At 34.0% G+C, this 22,786-nt stretch overlaps 1 protein-coding gene across 1 annotated transcript; it reads right to left on the reverse strand.

Annotated features, from left to right (window-relative positions):
• Positions 1 to 305: 305 nt before the first annotated feature.
• On the reverse strand, positions 306 to 4,224 carry LOC114299505 (cellulose synthase-like protein D4). The gene is made up of 4 exons (XM_028244268.2): positions 3,755 to 4,224; positions 3,193 to 3,591; positions 1,544 to 3,097; positions 306 to 1,406 (listed from the first exon to the last, which is right to left on the reverse strand). Exons 1-4 carry the CDS (start codon positions 4,222 to 4,224, stop codon positions 431 to 433), a joined length of 3,399 nt encoding a protein of 1,132 aa, XP_028100069.1. The 3' UTR covers positions 306 to 430.
• Between the last annotated feature and the right edge of the window lie 18,562 nt (positions 4,225 to 22,786).

Below are 22,786 nucleotides of genomic sequence, written 5' to 3' on the forward strand. Positions count from 1 at the left end.
CAGCCTGAAAAAAGAATATTTTCAAGAATATATATATTGATATATACATATATATGTGTGTGCGTGTATATACATACAAACATAAATGACTAGAGAAACAAATGAAATATAATGTTTCAGTTAAAAAAAAAAAAAAAAAAATCGAAATATAATCCTGAAAATAAATTGTCTATTAGTATATTCTCAATTGAAATAAACGGTGTCTTTGCAAGAATTGATTTGTGTGTTGAGGTTTCTAAACTTCTCTTCCTCTCTGTAGGTCAATGTGCTGATTCCTCCATTTCTTCATTTTTGTCGTCCTTGTTGAAACCTTTCATAGGCTCCTCTTACTCTTCACGGCCAATCACGTAAAAAAAAATAAAAAAATAAATTCCTATTATGTTGTATTCTTCTGGGTCTCTGGACTTATAAAAAAGAAGTTATAGTATTTTCATGGGAATTGAAAAGTCCCTCCTCCGGTTGCTCCTGCAACTTGTGTTGCGGTATTCTGTGGCGGGTTAATGGCAACCCAGAGCAATGAAAGCGTAATTGCAATGAGACCCGACCATACGAACACAATGGTGGGGGTCTTTCCTCTCCTCCCCATCAAACCCTTGGCAAAAGGATACAAATGAACCAACACCCAAGAACTAAAGAAGGCACCCCCGATGAACTTACTCCACTGAGGGACGGTTTGGTAAATCGTTCTGGAGAAGGCAACAACAATGGCAATCATGTTAACCATAGCGATCACGATTGGGGGAATCATCAATGATGTCCACTTGACAAGGTACAGATCTGCGTACATATCCTCGTTTTCATCTCCCGAGGACTTGGTAGTCAATGTGAAGGATATTTCAATACCTGCCATAACCTTGAGCAAGCCTTGTACCACAGCAGCGAGGTGAGCGCTTGTTCCAGAGATGAGCCAAAACTGTTCATTCCTCCACCATTGTTCTAACCCAACCCCAGACCATTTCACTTCCAAAATAGCTAGCCCAATGAGGCAAATTGTGATGAGCAGCAGATAGATCAGAAATGCGACATCTAGAGTTTGGACGATGAAGTGTCCAGAGAGAAGGGAAAGTGCTGGAAGGAAGCAGTAGACAACAAGGACCAACGAGGTGAAGGGGTAGATGCCTACGTTGAGATAAGCCATGCGCTGGAGTAGCTTGAGCCGCCTGGACGCAAGGAAGGCATTGTTTCTGGAGAAGAAAATCTCCACCGATCCTGTGGCCCACCGGAGGACTTGATGGAGTCTATCAGTCAGGTTGATCGGAGCTGATCCTCGAAAGGCGTCTCGCTTGGTGATGCAGTACACAGATCTCCACCCGCGGTTGTGCATGCGGTAACCTGTTACCACGTCTTCTGTAACTGAACCATAGATCCAACCCACGCGGTCTCCCCACTCTGTCTTGTCCTCATACCTACACAAATACACATGCAACAAGAAGAAGATTGTGGCCATGGAAATGCACACACAACACACAATCAGACCTAGCTAAAATTCCTTATTCATTTGTTAATGATGAGATGATATATATTAGTATAATAGTATTCTTACCAACAAGAAATTACAGAGACTGCTTCAGCAACTGTAGCAGCATCGAGTGGTTCACGAGGGACCCTCAGAGCACCGGGAGGTCGTCCAAACTTGATTGCAGGATGATCTGCTAGTGGACGACCTTGGAATTCAGACACTAGTATGGATTCAGCCAGCATTGTGGAATTTCCAAACCGTTTGGGCAATAGATTCACATCCAGTTCAGGATCGAAATCGGTGGCCGTCAAGGTTTGGGTCTCAGAGTTTGCGGTCTTATGAGACAACTTATCAGGCTGTGGAGGATCAAACCCATACAATGCAAACCGCCTAAACATGGTCCCCGTTCCAACATAAACAGGTCCCTGCACGCCATCAAGTGCTCGCATGTTGCCGTCAAAAAATACAGTATTGTGGTTGGCATATCGATCAGAAGGATCAATGCCTTCAAATCTCTGAGGGAACTGAATGTAGCAGATATCTTCTCCACCTCTATCCATCATGAAACACATCCCTTCCCGAACAGCTTTACAGTTATAGATGTAGTGGTCACAGTCGAGGTTGAGCATGAAAGGACCATTGGACAATATGGCTGAAGCTCGCACCAAGGCGTTCATGGCACCGGCTTTTTTGTTGTGATCGTATCCTTGTCGCTTCTCCCTCGACATGTAAACAAACATAGGAAGTCGTATGTCCACGTCCGTGAAGTCTAAAATCTTATCATCGTCTGCCCTTCCCATTAGCGGGTCAATGCTTGGGGGCTTCAGCATTACTTGAAGAATTCCAGCATGATCACCTTTGGAATGCTCTTTTGCAGGGACCGCCCAAGTTCCAGGCCAATGGGTGCCATCAGCCATCCAAGTGGCCTTTTGAACCTTGATTGGCTCCGTAGGGTCTCCCCCACTCTCCCTCATGTGCTTCAACATCTTCATCTCTTCCCTTGCGTTGAATGCATCTGATCTCCTTCTGATTGAATCGGGGAGCCCATTTATCCTCACCTTGAACTCATCGTACTCCCTCTTTACCCTTCTCCTGTCCTTGACAAAATCTGACCTCAACTTGTTCTTGGTTGGGTCTCCCTTCAAGCTGAAGTAGGTCTCTGGATTCCTAGGCTCGATGTCATGTTTTTTACAGAATGGAACCCATAAATCAGCAAAACTTGCAGCCTCAGCCATTGCCTCAAAGTTAAATAGTGCACCTCCATCATCAGAAACATAGCAAGCCAACTTCTCCACAGGGTAATCAACAGCCAAGATTGATAAGATTGTGTTGGCGGTAACTAGTGGAGGCTCTTTGTCTGGATCAGCGGTGGACACAAACATGTCAACCCCAGGAAGGTCAGAGCGACCAGTAGGATTGGATGGTGATGGCATATCAAATTTCTCGCGCAGGACCTCAAGGTCGGTGGAGCGGTTGATTGGGCAGAGCTTTGGGATTTGATCAAGGATCCAGGAGAATCCAAACCACACCTCACATATTACTGACATAAGCCACAACCATAGAGCTTCCGGATTTGGATGTTTTATTCTCCACGCCAAAAAGAAGCCCAACACCACAAACCGTATCGCAATCAACAACCTAGAAGGCAATTAATTAATGAAATATACAACACAATTGATCGAGATGAGAGTATGAATTCATAATTGTATGGATATAGTTATACTTGTATATACCTATAAGGGCTTATAATGGCTTGTGGGATGGGCAATCTTCGACTTAGTGGCTTCCAAGGTTTATCATTTGATTCCATCATGCCCCCTCTTAATCCTTCATTTCCATCATCTCCGTACATGTCATCTTGAGGCCAATAAGCATTGCCATAGCCATAAGTACCCTTTGTCTCGAATAACCACTTGTTATGATCGAATTCTCCAGTTTGGTTCCTCTTCATCATAGACATATTATTACGATGGTCTACTTTGGAATCATCTGGGGCTGGCAATGACAATGCTCCGCTAGAAAAATCAGGCACATCGTCATCATAATCTCCAACCTTGTATGGCTCCTTGCACCCTGGACAAAGACCTGTTTCTTTCTGGGCATCAAGATAGCAATCTCTACAAATTTTGAACCTATATAACATGGATAAGGACAACACATTTTTTAATGAAATATTAATTAATTAAATTTGTTTTAATGGATAATTCTTACATATTATCTTAAGAAAGAAAAATAGGAAATAATTTAAAATATAAAAATGAATGTGGCATTAAATAATAATTATAAATGATATACCTGCAATCACAAGGGGAAATGTCAACTCCTCTTTCGTCCTTGATGACCTTGCCATCGCAAGCAGGCATGGAACATGCAGAGCCCTTGGAGCCTGCCATTTGAGGGTGACTGACCTCAGACTCAATGACCTTGTCCATGAGATGGGCACGGGTGACACTGTTAAATCCGCCGGTGAATAGGGAATTAGAAACATATTGCTCTTCAGCCTTTGCAGCCACAGAGGAGTTGTCCATAGGTTGATTGTCGGGCGTCGGAGGAATATGGACAGTGTAGTTCATATAATCTCCGGATAACTCTCCAGACATGTCAAGGTCTTCTCTAGAAAGGCTAACATATCGTCCACTTGAAGTTCGTCTGGCAAATTTCACAGTTTGCCCACTTGAATTGCGGGCACCTCCCTGGGAGCCAGAACTCCCCCCTGGACTATTACGTAATGACTTTTTAGATGGCTGGCTTGACAAAGATGCCATGAATAATATTTATAATAACAACAACAATAATAACTAATATTGTTGTACCTAAGTACGTTCGTACTTAAACGTTTTTTTTCTTTTTGATCTATCTCTCTCTCTCTATTTATATATAATATATGATCCTTTAGTTGATCAAAATGCTTCTTTTACTACGTACTTCATAATATTATGCTTTCTATCCTCGTATGAATTCAATGGTTCTTACCTTCCCCGACAAAGCTTAGCTAAAATTCATTTTTTATTTGGAATAAAAATGGCTCTACAACTAGCGATAGAGGTAACATTGTATTGCTTAGCCATGAATTGATGAGTAGTGGAAAAGGTGAGGAGGGTTAGACGAACATGCATATGAGAGAGAGAGAGAGAGAGAGAGAGAGAGAGAGAGAGAGAGAAAGATTCCTACGTAAACTTGGGGATGGGAATGTGGGGATGCAAGAAATGATAGAGAAAGAGAGAGTTTTGGAAGAATTGAATGGAAATGAGAATGGGGATTGATGGTGAGAGACCAAGTCTTGTTATTTAGTGCCCATTTTTGGCAACATGTTTACGAGTTTTAAGGAGAGGGAGGGGGAATTGTTTGTGGAGAAGAAAGGTGCATGGTTCAATAAGACTCATTTTCTTTTTCTTTCTCTCTCTTCCACACTCTTCATTCATACTTTAATTTATGATGAGATTATAATCTCGTTATTATATTATGACATTATTATTATTGAAGATTAAAAAATTATTTACGGTTGAACTTGTAAATGCCTTGGGTTCATGACCATCAAATAACAGGGAGACACGTCATTAATCTCATTATGCTGTGTTTGGTTGGGAGATTTGGAGAGGGATTTGGAAAGGGAAATGGAAAAGGTAGGTGAAATGTGAATAAATCATGCCTATATTTCACATAGTTTCACACACCTTTTCCCTTTCCCTTTCCAAATCCATCCCCAAATCCCTCAACCAAACACACTATTAGTGTACTTATTCTCTTCAGTGTTCCACCGACTCTATCCTCCTTCCACTTAGTTCAAGGCTTCACTGGTTCCATTTCTGTCTGCTCAATTTTCAGATTCCCATAATCTCAGCTCAGCAGTGATCTATATATATCCATCAACTAAAGTAAAATCTAAGAAAATATTATTGCAAATTTCACTTCTACCCAAGTCTTAATAAAATTTCTCTAGCAACTTTCACTTTGACAACGGTTTCATTTCAGATGCGTTATAGAGAGATGAACTTAGGATTGAGAAAAGTTCGAGAAAATCGAAGATGAGGACTCTTGACTTGGGTGGGTCAATTTCCATAGCCTTTTTTTGATTGTGGGTATTCCAGTAATTTTTTTAATTTCATTCTTTATTTTTTTTATTATTTTGTCAAACAAAGAAAAACACAATAAATTCAAATTTGCTATAATGTTTTTCAGAGTTAATATTTTTGTTGATTCACGCTGTTTGGAGGAAGTGAGGATGGTTGGAGGCGGAGGCGGAGGCGGGGGGGGTATTCCAGTAATTTTTTTAATTTCATTCTTTATTTTTTTTTATTGTTTTGTCAAACAAAGAAGAACACAATAAATTCAAATTTGCTATAATGTTTTTCAGAGTTAATTTTTGTTGATTCACGCTGTTTTTGGAGGAAATGAGGATGGTTGGAGGCGGAGGCCGGGGGGGGGGGGGGGGGGGGGGTCTTGGCCTCTCCAACCTTTTGCAAAATCTCTATTTTGTATGTATGCTTTTGTTAATTTTTTTTTTTTTTGTATATTACTTGACGGCCTTTTCAATTTCAATCTAATACTCAAAAAAAATAAAAAAAATAAAATTGTATAGACTTTAATGTAATAGAGTTACCTTTTAAAGAAAACATTCTAACATTATTGTGGTAAAAAAGATGATCATTCTAACATTATTTTAGTTCAAAAAAAAAAAAAAAATTGTAACATTATAGAAAAAATTTAATCTGGTCCTTGTTAAAAATAATATAGTTTATTTGTGAGTTTTTATAATATATTTAATGGAATCATTTGTAAAACTTTAATGGAATCATTTGAAATTTCACTCTAGAGGATCCTTGGTGAACTTTATGTACCTAAGGATATTGTATAATAGATTAATTATGTTAAGATTTTTTTAACTATTACCAAATATTACCTTAACATTTATCTATAAATTTGTACATTTTGACATCCTTACCCATAAAATTCATACAAATAATATTTAATTAAGATTAATTTCTTATAATTTTATTGGTCTAATTGACCTTTATTGAGTAATATTTAATAATAATTTAATCAAATAAAACTCTAATAGATTCATTGACAACTCAATAGATTTATTTTATGACTTCTCTTTGGCGAAATGTAACCACCAGAGAAATCTTGGCTCCGCCCTGAGGATGGGAATAAAAGATGTGGGCTGCTGGGAGGAGGATTAGAGGAACGTGGGAATTGAATGAGAGAAATAGAGAGACCAAAAAAAAAAAAAAAGAAAAAAAAAAGAGGAGAAATAAAATATTCTCACATGTGAGCCTACTTGAATCATGCATCTCTCTTTGTATATAACACAATCTCTCACTATTATTATTATTATTATAATAAAATAAAAAAAATAGTAGTTAATGTAATTAATTAGTGGCGAATGGGTGTATTCTTAGTGGTCTACAAATGAAATTACTCTCATGCGTTGCGATTTGAGACTTGCATACACGCATAATGCATATAAATTGCGTATCTCAATATATCAGGACGAGAGATCAACCAAAAACATGCAAGCAAGCAACAATAATCTCATATCATGCAATTTGTAAATGAAGAGAATACAATCGAGAGATGTCTAATTAGGAATGAAGATAATGAATAATTAAATGTAGAGACAAAAACACTATTTATTCGTTGCATATCTAACTCTATTAGTCAATTCTGCATCTCTACTCTCTAATTAATAAGTGAATATAGAATACCAATCGCATTGACATTGCACTAGTGAAGATAATAAGTCATACATATCACTGTTCTCAGAAGCAGTTTGAATATACGATACAATATGACACGATATTGACAACTATTATGTTTATGATTACCTAATTTGATGCTTTATATGTGTATATATACGTAGTTGCAATCAAAATTGTTTGTTTGTTGGGTCTATGTTTGGTTCTATTCCTTCATTGATAGATTAGTAGATCGTCCATATCCTATCCCACGTGAATTGGGGTAGCAGCGTGCCACGCGTGTGTGTATGTACAAAATTGAGAATCATTCAGCATTTATGGATGGAGACTCTGTCGAAATAAAAAACGTTTCGTTCGGGAAGTAGATTGATATTTTAATTTTTTGATTTTTTTAGTTATTTTAATTTGAAATTAAAAAATTCTGTTTAGGAATGTCTTTTTAGTTTTTTTTGACTTTTTGTAAGAAAAAAAATATAATGTTCTGAGTTAAATGTCATGTTTTACCTTATGAAATTAAAATATTTATTTTATCTTTTTGTTTTACCTTATGAAATTAAAATATTTATTTTATCTTTTTGTGATTAAAATAATTCCGACTCTTCTTTCCGAAGCCAAAAAGAAAAACAAATACGGAAACACAAACTCCATAAGATGGTCGTGGTGGTTGTTGCTGCCTCCCTTTCACTAAAAATTAACATTAAAATATTATCCGTCTTTATTAATGATTATCCGTCTTTATTAATGGATAGATATTTGAAAACTAATTTTATATAAATTAAAAAAAATATGATATATCAATAAATCTTAAATCAGAAATTTTTAAACCAGTCTTACTTTTTATTTTATACATTGATAAGTCTTATTTGAGTGGTAATGATGTTTTTGTACATGGTGTTGGCGCTTGTTATCCTAAATATTATGAGTAAATTAGGGATTCAGTGATGTGAAAATTACGTTTGTACCTAAAACACTTATTATATTATTTTTCTGTTTTCTTTCTGTCCCGATCAAAATGGAAGAGGCAAAGATGGAAACATTGTGGATTCCTGATTTTAATAGATGTAGATTGCTTTGTTTGTTATTTATTTTATTTTAACAACGTTAAACCCTTTTTTTGTGTTGCCAATTTTGACGTTGGTTCCCCCTAAACCTTAGAAATACAAATTTCTAATTCCGTCAATATAACGATTATGATCGAAAACTATATCATTCCGTCGTTGGGTGGACGTTACCAACATATAACCAGCGTGTGTACACTCTTCATTGCGTCGTTGGCGACAATTGTGTTAGTAGGCAATGGTGTTAGGTATATGTTTCTGTGTTGTTATTTTACTTCTTTAATAAATAATTCGATCGTGTTGTCAAACATAGTTGACTATTTTTATATGTAATGTTAGGTCAGTAATGTTATAGGTTCGTATCGTATTGTTATTATATGTGAATGCTAATGTGGGTTTAGAGTATATTGAGGTTTTGGTGGTTTGGTCATTGTTCCATTGTGGATTCTGTATGTGTAGATGTCATTTAACAAGGGCTTCGTTTGGGAAGTGGCTATTTTAGTAGGCTATTTGGCTTTTTGGCTATTTTAATAGGCTATTTTAGTTTTGTGTTTGGGAAGATGAGATGAATTTTTAGTTGAGTTGTTGTATTGGAAAGTGTGTTGAAATGATGTTTAAATTTAAAATGACAGATTTATCCCTAACTTTTTATTTTTAAAATTGATATAAAGGGACAAAATGGTAAATTTGCCCTTGATGTAACATTGCTCGGCTGTGACAGTGTAGGCTGTGCCTACACTGTCCGGGCAGCAGCCTAATTTTTTTTTTTTTTTTTTTTGAAAATCAGAAAAAAGTTGCTACAGTAATGGCTTTTGGGATAATTTTTCAAAAGAGGCTATATTATCCTCAACCTCTGATTGCCAAACACCCCCAAGTTGGTGTAACTTTGTATTGTTGAACAATGATTATGTTGTGTAACATTGTGGTTTTTGTCGATCGCATTTTGTTATTGTGATATTTGTATTAATATGTATTTTGTACACGTGAAATGACTCATATTTTTTGACATTGTTATGATTATTAAGGATATAATAGTGTTAGTGGTTTGGGTCATTTATATATTAACTAATGTTTAATGTTATCAAAAATGCTTTAGAGCTCTAATATAAGATCTCTAATAGCTCTAATGGGAAGGTGGGACCCACCCTGATGTGATGTTTGTGCCTTGTTTTGTTTTTTTTTTTTTTGCTTTGACAAATCACTAGAGCTCAAATTAGAGCTCTAGATTTAGAGCTCTCTAGCATTCCCCTTAATGTTATAACAGGGACAAACACCACAAAAAAGAACGAACACCAATAACACCACAAATGAGATAACATTATCCACCCACAAATCACTCCACTAAATCCCCACAAAAAAATAGAAAAGTAAAAATTTATCTTACCCACACACATCCAACATTAGGGAAAAAATCCAAATAAAATCACACAACAAACAAGTAAACTCTCAAATCTCCAAATTAAGGAAATACAACATATTCAAAATAAAAAAGACTGAAAGAAAATTTCTAAAACTAACGCTATGTTTGGATTGAGTGATTTGGAGAGAAAAGAAAAGAAATGGAGAGATATGTATTTCTTTTACTTGTTTGGATAACTTATGTGAAGAGAAATTTAGAGAAACGGAGAGAAACTCATTTATCTTATTATTCTCATTTTTAATCTTCCCAAAAGTGAAGAGATTGGGAGAAAAAAAAAATCAATAGATTCTTATATTTTCATAATATCAATTTTGTCCCTGAAAAACTAAAAGAAATAAAATGATTGAAAATATAAAAAGGTTATTTTGGTAATATAACATAAAATAATTTTTTTTTCTCTCTTATGAAATCTAATCAAACAAGAAGGAGAGAAATCACAATCATTTCTTTTCTTTTATTTCTTACTTAACCAAATAAAAATGAGAGAAATCACAATCATTTCATTTATTTTCTTTTCTTTTATAAGTAATCATTTCATTTCTTCTCTCTCTTAAATTCCTAAATATAGTATAAATGAAACAAGTTTTCTCCAAATGAGATTTGTAAGTAATTTTTCCTAATTTTTTTTTAGAAAACTCGATCTATAAATTTAAATTTTGTTTCACTAAAAATTCACATTTTAAAGACAAATACATCTGGTGAAAAACAAATCAAAGCCACTCTCTTTCTTTCTTTATATCCGACACCACCACCATTGTCCCGACACGACCGTCCTTTCCCCCATCACCACCGTCATGCCGTTGCCGTCCTCCACTCTGCGCCGCCCAAGATGTCAATCGGAGACCTAGAGAGAAGAGAGAGAAAAACGGTGATCCATGTTTAGAGAAGGAGAGAAATGAGAGACCTAGATCGGCAACGCCGCTGCCGCTCATCAGGTACGTGCATCGGCAACGATGATAGCGTTCCGCTTCCACCGCTCTTCGCTTCACTGTCACCATCTTCTTTGAGATTCACAAACGCGGCACTAGTTTCCGAATATCTTATTCGTCGCCGAACCATAGCCAACGCCGGTCAAGCTCACTTTGACCCTTAGCCAGTTCGCGAAGTCTCCGGCAGCGACGGGGACTCCGATCTGACTCGCCATAGGTGAAGAGACTCAAATCTGTGCACGACGAGAATCAGATCTGCTGTGAACCCCCCTTCTCTCTCTCTCCGTGTGGTTGTTTGGGTACACTAGCACAACTATTGATCAACACTCCTAGTCCAGATCTGTTGTTGTTGTTGTTGTTGTTTTTTTTAAAATCTTTTGGTGTGACAAACTCAGAACTCTCAGCCATGGCCAAGATGGTTCAATTTTTGTAACCTTATATGTGTGGGTTGATTTTTTTATTTTTTTTTGAACTGTGTGTGCATGTGTTGATGTTTTATTTCTTCATTATAGTTACTTAATTTAATTGAATTTACTTGAAAAGATATATAGGATCAAAGAACTGGTCCATCTGTTTGGTTTGACAGACAGATAAATAGAGAGAAAGAGGTTCAACAGAAAGATACAAAAATTTAACAAATCAAAATATAGGATCAAAATTTGAACAGAGAAGATCAAAAAATAAACAGAGAGGATCAAAATTTGAATAGATAGATTAAAAATATACTTGGTAAATTTTAACAAATAGAACAAAATTTTAATAGAGAGATTAAAAAAAATCAACAAACAAATTCAAAAAAAATTCAACAGATAGATTCAAAAAAATTGAATAGATAAAAAAAATTAAATTGATAGTTAAAAAAATTCAACAAATAAATTAATAGGTAAAATTAGAAATAAAATGTTCTCCAAAACAATAAAAGAACTTCTCACCAAACTATTTCACAAAGGGTAGACCTTTTACCAAAAAAAATATCTACTGAACTTAATGCTTTACGTAATTGTTAGATTGGACTGTTCAACAATTTTCTCTTTTTTTTACTTATTCATGTAATCTTATCCGACTATTAAATTTGATTTTCTAATTTTTTTATTATACAATATATTCATTTATTAAAAATTTAACTATTATTAATTAATATACAACATTTTTCCAAAGTTTCAAAGTTCTATAAAAATTTAGCTATTATTAACTTATTTATAAAATATAGCGATTTCGGTTTTGACCCGACTATTGTTGCATCCCGGACTCGGGTTTTATGATTTAATATTGTTATCCATGTCTTTTCTTCCTTTCATTCTTTGAGCTTGAGTATTGGGATGCCTTGGGCATGTTTGGAACAGGTTGGTTGCTAGTTGGTTTAGAATGTTGTTGCCCAGATTTTGGCTTTCGCTCGAGCGAGCTTTGTGATCTCCCAGCATTTGTTTAGTCCTGTAGAGTTTTTGGAAGGGTGTTGATGTTCGCTTAAGCGAGGACTTTTGCGCTCGAGTGATGGTCTTCTGTCTGCAAAATTTTTGGAACTTTGTATTCTGCGCTCGAGCGAGGACACTTGTTGTGTCTGGTCACTCGAGCGACAACTCTTTCGCTCGAGCGAGCCTTGCGTATATCAGTTTACAGTAGTGCATTTTTACATCACTTTTTGATTTCCTTTCACTCAAAAACCCTAAACCAGTTCTTTCTCTCTCTAAAATTTGACTTCTCTCTACAAATACATCTAGATCTAAGGATCTCTCAACCTTACTCTCTTTGATAAAAAGATAGAGTATTCCGTGGGTTTCCATCTGATCCGAATAAAGTTAAGTTTGGGCGTCTTTGAGGTTTCTCAATTTCTCTTTTGGGATTCTACACTTGAGGTAAGGATATTTTACACTTTGTTATGATCTTTAACCTAGTTATTTGTTGTTATGTATAAATGGTGAGTTTTGGGATGTTTGGAGAAAACTTAGGGTTTAGATTCAAATTGAAAAGAGGAATTTCTATGTTGTGTTCTATAAATGAATATGGGGTTTTGAATATGAGGTTATCTTGGGTTAGAATGGTAGATTTTAACCTTTGGATTGATATTTGAAAAAAGGAAAAAATTTGCCCTAATATGTGTTAAATAATTATTTTGTATAAACAATGGAATTGGTATGAGAAATGTGAAATTGGGAGGGTGTATGAATGAATGGTGTAGTTGGGTTTGTTTAATTACTCACATATGAAAATTTGATGAATTATCTGTTATAAAGATTGTATATTTGTTTAGAATTAACTGCATTGGACTATCGATGGAAGATAGTTATGATTGTTGTAGAAATTGCATGATGATTAGGTAAATTGAAACTAATCATTTAAATTGTGTCATTGAATATAACGGTATGATAAGGCATTGAGTATGTATAGTTGATAGTCATTGAATTTGACGATGCTTTTAAATACATTGTATATGTATAACGTTTTGGGAGGAGAAAGGGGATAGACTCTATATTTTGGGAGGAGATAGGGGATGGACTCTATTGAAATTAAGTTGGCCGGAGTGTCCAGGGTGAAAGTCCTGAAATCTTATGTATACATGGGTATCGATCCCGTGGACGAAATTTCCGTAACATGGCAAGGTTGAAGTGCTTGTATGATAGTTATGTTGATTGAGAACCCCTGAGTTGTAGTCTCGGTTGGGTTATTTAGAAAATTATACATTTGTCAAATGACTTGAAATGAAATGAATTAACTTGAAATGAATAGATGGAAATAGATTGAGATGTAAGTATCAGTATTGAATGGTCATGGAAAGAATGTGAGTTGGTCATAAATATTGAATGTTTATCTGACACTTATATCTAAGTTAAACCTCATATATTGTGATAAACCGTTTCTATTAGGCTTTGACTCACCCTACTTGGGAAACCATTTTCAGGTACCGGCAACATGCTTCCTCCAAGGATGTAGCTTGGGAGGAGTTAGGAGCTGGAGGCTCTATTTTGTTATTTTGTATTTAAATGTTTATTCAAGCTGAAGGCTTTATATGTATGGAGCTTGAGACTCCCTTTTGTTGTAACCAAGTAATGTCTTGGAAAGATGTAAGCTCGTAGGACATTTAGTTATTTGTTGTTAACTGGTGTTACATGCTATAGATTTAGGATTAACATTTGTCAATGTATATTGCATGTATTAACTGTTGTAATACGAACTTTGATATATGAAGGTACACCGATTCTATTATAATCATTTCTGTTATGAGTTGGATTATTTGTATTATTTTGGGGGTGTTACATAATATTTTTCCACATTTGAAAGTTGGCGTAGCCACGTTTTGGAGTAAAAATTCAATGCATGGTGAAATCACGTTATTAATGACACGTGATATTACTGATAAATAAAAATGTATATGGAAAGGATAAACCTTTTTTTTTTTTTTTTAGAATGCCACATTTATGTAGAATGAAAAATAAAAATTAATAATTGGATAATTGTTGTGAAATATTTAGATAACCATCAAAAGAGAAGCAATTAGAATTCTAATGAGTTTTGGGTCAGAGTAGAAATAAGGAAAAGTTTTACCATGTGAGAAGTGTGGCATGCCATGTGGTAAATTACATGGTGGGATGAATAGTGGTGCATAGTGAAGGTTTTATCACCAATAAATAGGTGAGTTTAGATGGTAACGAAGACATAGAAAAATTATGTATATTACATGTGTGGTCTTTTATTTCTTCTTCCATTGTGACTCTTTTTTTTAATTTTTTTTATTTTCTTTAGTTTTATAATACGTTATCAACACGAAATTCTAACCCGCTAAGAAGACAAAGCTACTGGGTGGTTGTAGTAAGTATAAACAAATTCTAAATCTAATTTTATATTTTCTTGATATATTTACGTGATACTAAATATATTATTTTTGTTAAATTTCGTAAACAAATCTTTCAAAATTGGAATTCTCAGCTCTTGATATTTTTGAAAAAAAAATTATTTATCATGGATTCTTAATGTTGAGATCCACCTTGAGGCAATGAATCTTAGAGATACATAAAACATGAAAATGAAACATCCCTGTAGGATCGCACAAAGGCAATGATATTCATTCACCTTCATCTCCAAGAAGAATTAAAAAATGAGTATCTTAAAAAATGAGTACCCTACGATAAAAGATCCACTAATTTTGTGGAATAATTTGAAGGAGAAATACGAGTACCAGGAGACTGTAATCCTCCCAAGAGCCAATTATGATTGGTTGCACATGAGGTTGCAAGTTTATAAATTAGTTAGTGAGTACAACTCTACTTTATTTAAAATAATCTTTCAATTAAAATTATGTGAAGAAAAAATTACTGAAGAAAATATGTTAAAAAAAACATTCTCCACATTTCATGCTGATAATGTGCTCCTGCAGCAGCAATATAGAGAGCATCATTTTTTCAAAGTATTTTGAACTAATTTTATGTCTTCTTGTGGCTGAACAAACTAATCGATTGTTACTGAGAAATCATCTATCCCGTCTAACCGGTTCTGCTCCATTCCCTAAAGTGAATGATGTTACATTTCATGGCAGGAGACGAGGGAGAGGTTATGGTTTTGGACATGGCCGAGGTAGAAATAATTACGGAATTTGTGGGGGATATGTTTAATAAAATACCATGCCATTCCACCAGAAGTGGAATAATTCTAAAACATCACAAGAAAATGGAGAAGGTTTACAGAATAAACCTACCAAGAATCATGAAAATACTTGTTACAGATGTGGCATGACAGGGCATTGGTTACGTACTTGTTGCACGCCTAAATATTTGGTTGATCTTTATCAAGCCTTGAGGAAAAAAAAAAGGAAAAGGAATTGAGATGCATTTCACAGATCATTATGAACCCATTGATATTAATCATCTTGATGTTTCCGATTTCTTTGAAGATTCTAAAGGAAAAATTGATCATTTAATTGGTGATGGAAATATTCACATTGATTAATTTGATTTTTCTAGATATCATAACGTATTGTCTTATTTTGATTATGATTTTGAAATTTGTATTTTTGGCGTTAATAGTTTGTATTTTCTTGCTTTAAGTCTTGAGAATATTGAATTTTAGTTTTTTATAGGCATGACTTTCATTGATGCATTGACTAACTCCAAAATGATTGGTGATGATATTTGTCTAGCGGATAGTGCAACACCACACACAATCTTACATGATGCAAAGTATTTTATACAATTAATCATGAGAAAAGCTAATGTCAATATAATTTCAAGTTCTGCAAACCTAATTGAGGGCTTTGGAAGAGCCAATATTATGTTACCAAATGGAACACAAATTTGTATTGATGAAACTTTTTATTCTACTAAATCCAGAAGAAATCTGTTAAGTTTCAAAGATATATGTCATAATGGTTATCATATTGAAACTATAAATAAAAGTCAGAAAGACTATTTATCGAACACTTCAACTAATTCTAGCCAGAAATTAGTATTAGAAAAACTTTTTGCATTTTTATCTGGATTATATTATATGACAATAAAAATGATTGAGTCATATATTGTCATAAACTAGAAGTGCTCTCACCCCAAAACATTTATGCTATGGCATGACCGACTCGGGCATTCATGATCTATTATGATGCGTCGAATAATTAAAAATTCACATGGACATCCATTAAAGAACCACACGATTCTTTTACCAAGTGATTATCCATATTCTTCCCATTCACAATGGAAATTAATTACCAAATCATCACCCACAAAAGTATTTGTTGAATCTTTATCATTTTTGTAAAGAATTCAAAGGGATATATGTGGACCTATTTACCCTTCTTGTGGACCATTTCGTTATTTTATGGTTTTAATAGATGCATCAATCAGATGGTCACATGTTTATTTACTTTCTACACGTAATGTTGCATTTTCTAGACTTCTTGCTCAAATAATTAGATTGTGAGCACATTTTTTAGACCAACCTATCAAGACAATTCGTCTTGATAATGCCAATGAATTTACATCCTGATCATTTGATAATTATTACATGTCCATTGACATTAATATTGAACACCCTGTTGCACACACTCATACCTAAAATGGTTTAGATGAATCTTTCATTAAGAGACTACAGTTGATTGTTCGACCTTTGCTTATGAAAAGCAAATTACTTGTTTCAGCATGGGGTCAAGCTATATTGCATGCAACATCTTTGATTCATGTTAGACTAATTGCATATCATGAGTACTCGCCATTACAACTTGTATTTGGTCAACCACCAAATATTAGTCACCTTAGAGTGTTTGAATGCGTGGTTTATGTACCTATTACATCTCTATAACACACTAAGATGGGTGTACAACGTAGGCGCGAAATTTATATTGGTTTTGATTCTCCATCAATCATTAGATATCTAGAACCTTTGACTTGTGATGTGTTTAAGGCACGATTTGAGGATTGTCATTTGATGAAACAATTTTTCCATCATTAAGAGGAGACAAGTTGCAGCCTAAAGCTTGACAGGAAATCACTTGGAATACTTCGACGTTATCTCATCTGGATCCTCATACTAATCAATGTGAACTAGAATTTCAAAGGATCATTCATTTGCAAAGTATTGCAAATCAGTTACCTGATGCATTTATCGACACAAAAAATGTGATAAAATCTTACATACCAGTGGGTATAGTACCAAATGAGTTTAAGGCATGCCAGAAGCGTAGAAGACCTATTGATGTTGTAACACTCCATAATTTTTCCCTCCGCTCGAGGGCAAGAGTTGATGCTCGAGCGACCTTGTGAGGCTCCCAGTACCTCTGCAGTCTGTCCGAGATTCTGAGAGTTGTGAATTTCCACTCGAGTGCAGGAGTGTTCGCTCGAGCGGTTGGCTTTGTTGGTTTGTTCGCTCAAGCACAAGATTGGACGCTCGAGCGGTTTGCCTGGTTGAGTCTGAGTTTCTAGGACTAGTTGGATTGCTCTTGACATTTTTATTACTGTGTTTGGAGCTCCCTTGTTTTATTTTGCGACATTGATCGAAGTGGTAACATGATGGCACAGTAAGATTGGACCACAAACTTTGACTCGGCTAATTTTCCTACGAACATCCATCACTCTTTTGCCCTTTTCTTTTTCCACACTTTGAATTTGGGTGTGAGGCTAGAACCACTGGAAAACTTGTTTCCGGGGCTTCGATTTGGACATAAGAACTACCTAAAACGGAGTCTGGATGAGAGAGTTATATCCGTTTGAAGTTTTAGTATCTGTGCTAGAAACAAGTACGCTCGAGCCCAGAAGTGGCGCTCGAGCGGACTGCGCGAATTCAGCAACTTAAAAAGTGATTTTCTAGATCATTCTTTGCACTTTCCTTTTCCCTCTTCCTTCCCCTCATCCTAGGTCCGAAAGACCCTAGATTTTTAACCCAAATACCTTCCATTCCTCAAAGATTTGGCCAAGATCTCTTACCAAAAAGTGAAGAAGGCTTGAAGATCTCACTTTTCTACTGATTGGAATTTGGATTTGCGAAGGATTCTTCTTGAAGCTTTTCTTTCTTGCTTGATCCTTGAGGTAGGGGTTTTAGTTCTCCTTCAATACTCTCATTTATAGATAGATTTGTGATATTTTCTTATATAAATATAAAATTTATATTTTTGAGCATATTGTGATATATCGTGAGATTGGAGGTCTAGGGCTTGAAATGTTGGGATTTAAATTTTGGGTTATGATTATGAGCTTATGAAATTGGGTGTATAATTAATAGAAAAATTGGAATAAAAAGTGTTTGGGTGAAAAGTTTTAATTTCTCTTAAAACCCTAGTTTGGTTCATGAAGATAGATGATGGTTTTGCTTAAATTAAATGTAGTATTATGAAATTGAGGTGTTCAATTGTATATATGCAAGTTTAATTGAATTTTGGAAGCGTTTGGAAATTTATGTAAAAGTTGCGATTAAAGATTAAACCCTTATTTTTGATAGTTTAAACTATGTGATAATATGAAACAAAGTTTTGGGGAAATAAATTTTTAATGGTATGAATGATATGAATTTTGTGATGAAATGCTAAAGTTGAGGTTTAAAAGGTTGCATTGAAATATGTTGAATTGTATTGAGCTATGTTGAACTTGCATCGAATTATGTTGAGTTGCATTGTTTGGTGTTGAGTTTGTGTTGAGTTGTGTTGGGTTGTGTTGAGTTTGGGTTGAGTTGTGTTGGGTGGTGTTGTGTTAGTACCCGCGTAGGGAGTTGAAAAAGGTTTTTGAGGGTCCACGTCCACTGTATAATAGCCGACAAATGTGGGGGTGATTTTGAATTAAAGGTGCCCAAATGCCCTGTCTAAGCTTATCGCTGTGCAAATGTGGGAAAAATGATTTTTGGGTGTCTATAGAGTCCTGTTGTATAATAGTCGGCAAAAGTAAAAAAATGGATGGTTTTGAAAATGTTTTTGGGTGTCCACTTTCTGCCGTATAATAGCCGGCAAATGTGGGGATGATTTTTAAAGTTGAAAATGGCTTTTGGGAGTTCACTTCCCGCCGTATAATAGCTAGCAAAAGATGGAAGGTGTTATGAGTTGGGTGCCCGCTATCCCGTCGTATCAAGTTGGCAAAAGGTGGAATATGTTGAGAAATGTGTTGAGTCGGTAATAATATGTGTGAATTATGATGAACTTATGAAATTACAATTCGATGTGTACTTTGGTATGGAGGGGAAATGTATATGGAAATTATTTGAAAGGAATGGATAATGAAATTGTAATTGTATAAGGGGTTAGTGATAATGAACTCACTAGGTTGTTTGTATTTATAAGGAAACATTAAGAGTTTCGTTTTTGTAATTAATTGAGAAATTGAATTAAATGGGTTTATAATTCTTGTGTTATGTTGAATTATAATTGATAATGTAAAAGTAGATATGATGTAGTTGTTAGACAAGTAAGAGTTGAGTATAGGAGAATTATTATTAAATAAAAAGGAGATTTGGACTTCTACGTTATGGAGTTACAGCAATAATGGATAGACAAGTGAAGATGAAGTGTATGCGAGTTATTTTTGGAGTATTAAGGGAACTTAAACTTTGAGGTTATGGAGTTATAATAATTGTGAATAATAAAAAGGTAAATAGAAATGAAATGAGGAATCCTTTGGAATTGGTTAATAAATTTAAATTGATATTGTTCCTTAAACATATTTGTTTCACAAAGGATTTATGGTTTTTCTAATGATAAGGGATAATTTTTATGGCCGAAGGTTTTCCTTAAGTGTTCAAATAAATTTTGAGAAAAAGGTACTCTACGTATGGTATTTTGAAACTACAAAACGTCACCTTACTATATGGTAACACTCTGTATGCATGATCATTTCTATCTGTGTGTTAGTTATTGTTGTGGAACTATGAGATTCCTACTGGGTAATTATGCTCATCCCCTTGTTGTTTCATTTTTTTTTTACAGGAAGAGAATTCGAATTTATTGGTTGGAGAGTTAAGAAGTCCATGTGTCTTTTATGTGTAATTTTCATTGTAGATGTGAAAGAAATAAATATTGTACATTGATATTTGTAATTATTTATTTGCAACTCCGCAGTGGAAGCTTGACATTTATTATTGTTATTGTTGTATTCATTGAGAGAGAGAACATGTATTATTTTGTGTCTATTACTCAAGGATAATAGCTATATAAAAAATAAAATAAAAATGGACCTAAAGTATAGGCTTTTGGTAATGTTTCCGAGTAATTAAAAAGTTGGGGCGTTACAGATGCAAAAGACAAAATTTCTCAAAAAAGGAAAGCTTAAAAACAAACAGTTGCTATTCTAGAAGAAACCATAAATGGATCTTTTGAAGAGATCATACCCATAAATGAAAGCAACCCTAAAGAGGCTAGAACCAGAAGAGATCATACCCATAGTAAGTCTATCCAAATCTCCTACTTATGAACCTCCCGGAAAAGAACCTCTAGAAAAGAAATCTCCTGAAGAGTTATTCCCTGAAGTGAAAAAGGTACTTGAAAATAATGAGATCTCAATACATTATATAATTACAGGAGAAGTTTGGAATAGAAATCAAATTGTTGTCGACAACATATTTTCGTTTAAAATTGCTTTTGACATTATCAGAAGTAATGCTGAAAACATTATCAAAAATGATGATGATAATGAACCACAAACTGTTGAGGAATGTCGACAGAGAAATGATTGGCCATTGTGGAAGAAAGTAATATAAGTAGAGTTAAACTCACTTACAAAACGTGAAGTATTTGGACTTATAGTTTAAACCCCTGAAGGGATACAGCCTGTGGGATATAAATGGGTGTTTGTTTGAAAATGCAATAAGCAAAATGAAATTGTAAGATATAAATCACGACTTGTTGCGTAGGGTTTCTCACAGAGACTTGATATTGATTGTAAGAAAACATATTTACCCGTAATAGATGCAATTACATTCAGATTTTTGATTAGTTTTGGTAATCATAGAAAATTTAGATATGCATATAATAGATGTAGTTACAATATATTTATATGGATCATTAGATTGTGATATATATATATATATATATATATATATATAGGGTAAATTACACTGATACCTCCTGAGATTTATGTTTATTACAGTTCCCCTCCTCACTTTTTGGAAATCACATCTCCTTTCTTGAGGTTTAAAGTTTCATTATAGATTCCCTCTCTCAGAAATTTAATTTTTTTAAATACCAATTTTGCCATCACTGGGTAAATTGCATTGACACCCCTCACATTTTAAAAATTACAATCCATTTCCTAAGGTTTAAAGTAGCATTACCAATTGCCCCCTCGGTTAGTATTAGTTGGAAAAAAAATTCATTGAAAAAAAAAATGAATTGGAAAAAAAATTAATTGAAAAAAAAAATTGTTAGTAAAATTTTTAAATTTTTGTTTAAAAATCAACGTAAACTCATTTTGTGAATTTACATTTTTTCCTCCAAGTTACAAACTGAAACAACTATTTATAAACCAAAAAAATTATCAAACAAATTTTTATGACAGTTTTTAAAATTTTTGTAAATATAAATTGAAAACTCAAAACGAAATGGTTATCAAACAGGTTTCAGAAAGTAAAAATGTCGTAAAATTAACAAAGAATTAAATAAGTTACCAACGTAAGAAATGACTTATCAAAAAATTCTTAGGCTATGTATGGTTTGATTTTTAGAATTTTTTAATTTCGTTTTGAGTTTTCAATTTATATTTACAAAAATTTAAAAAGTGTCATAAAAATTTGTTTGATGATTTTTTTGGTTTATAAATGGTTGTTTCAGTTTGTAAATTAGAGAAAAAAATGTAAATTCACAAATGAGTTTACGTTGATTTTTAAACAGAAATTAAAAAATTTTACTAATAATTTTTTTTTTCAATTAATTTTTTTTCCAATGAATTTTTTTTTTCCGACTAATACTAACCGAGGGAGCAATTGGTAATACTACTTTAAACCTTAGGGAGGGGATTATAATTTCTAAAATGTGAAGTGTGTCAATGTAATTTACCTAGTGAGGGCAAAATTGGTATTTAAAAAAATTAAATTGCTGAGGGGGGAATCTGTAATGAAACTTTAAATCTTAGGGATGGAGATGTAATTTCCAAAAGGTGAGGGAGGAACTGTAATAAACATAAATCTCAGGGAGTATCAGTGTAATTTACCCATATATATATATATATATATATCTATATAAGAAACTTCCTGAAGGATTTAAAATGCCAGAAGCATCTAATTCAAAACCCATAAGTGCTTATTAAATCAAGTTACAAAGATCTCTATATAGGTTGAAACAATCCGGACGCATATGGTATAATTGACTCAGAGTATATCTGTTAAAAAAATGATATGTGAGATTTTTTATTAAGAAATCAAAATCCTGATTTGCAATTGTTGCAGTGTATGTTGATGATTTGAATCTTGTAGGAGCTCCAAAAGAGCTTACAAAAACTGTAGAATATTTAAAGAAGGAGTTTGAAATGAAAGATCTTAGCAAAACAAAATTTTGTATCGGTTTACAAATTGAAGATTTGCCTAATGAGACTCTTGTACCTCAATCAACATAAACAAAAAAAGTCTTAAAGAACTTTTAGATGGATAAAACTCATCATTTGAGTACTCCTATGGTTGTTCAATCTTTTGATATGAAAAAGGATCATTTTTGACCTCGAGAAAATAATGAAGAACTCCTTGGTCTTGAAGTATCGTATCTTAGTGCAATTTGTGTTCTCATGTATCTTGCAAATTATATCAGGCCTGATATTGTATTCGCTGTCAATTTATTA

Source organism: Camellia sinensis, chromosome 2 (assembly GCF_055761805.1).
Source record: "Camellia sinensis isolate YWXY chromosome 2, ASM5576180v1, whole genome shotgun sequence".
Classification (NCBI taxonomy): Eukaryota; Viridiplantae; Streptophyta; class Magnoliopsida; order Ericales; family Theaceae; genus Camellia; species Camellia sinensis.

Bases quoted from the DNA above. Each gene is read 5' to 3' on its own strand.
- LOC114299505 (XM_028244268.2), bottom strand. From the start codon at position 4,224: ATGGCATCTTTGTCAAGCCAGCCATCTAAAAAGTCATTACGTAATAGT. The intron at 3,592-3,754 runs GTATATCATTTA...CATGTTATATAG, and splicing joins ATTTCCCCTTGTGATTGCAG to GTTCAAAATTTGTAGAGATT. The intron at 3,098-3,192 runs GTATATACAAGT...ATTGCCTTCTAG, and splicing joins GCCATTATAAGCCCTTATAG to GTTGTTGATTGCGATACGGT.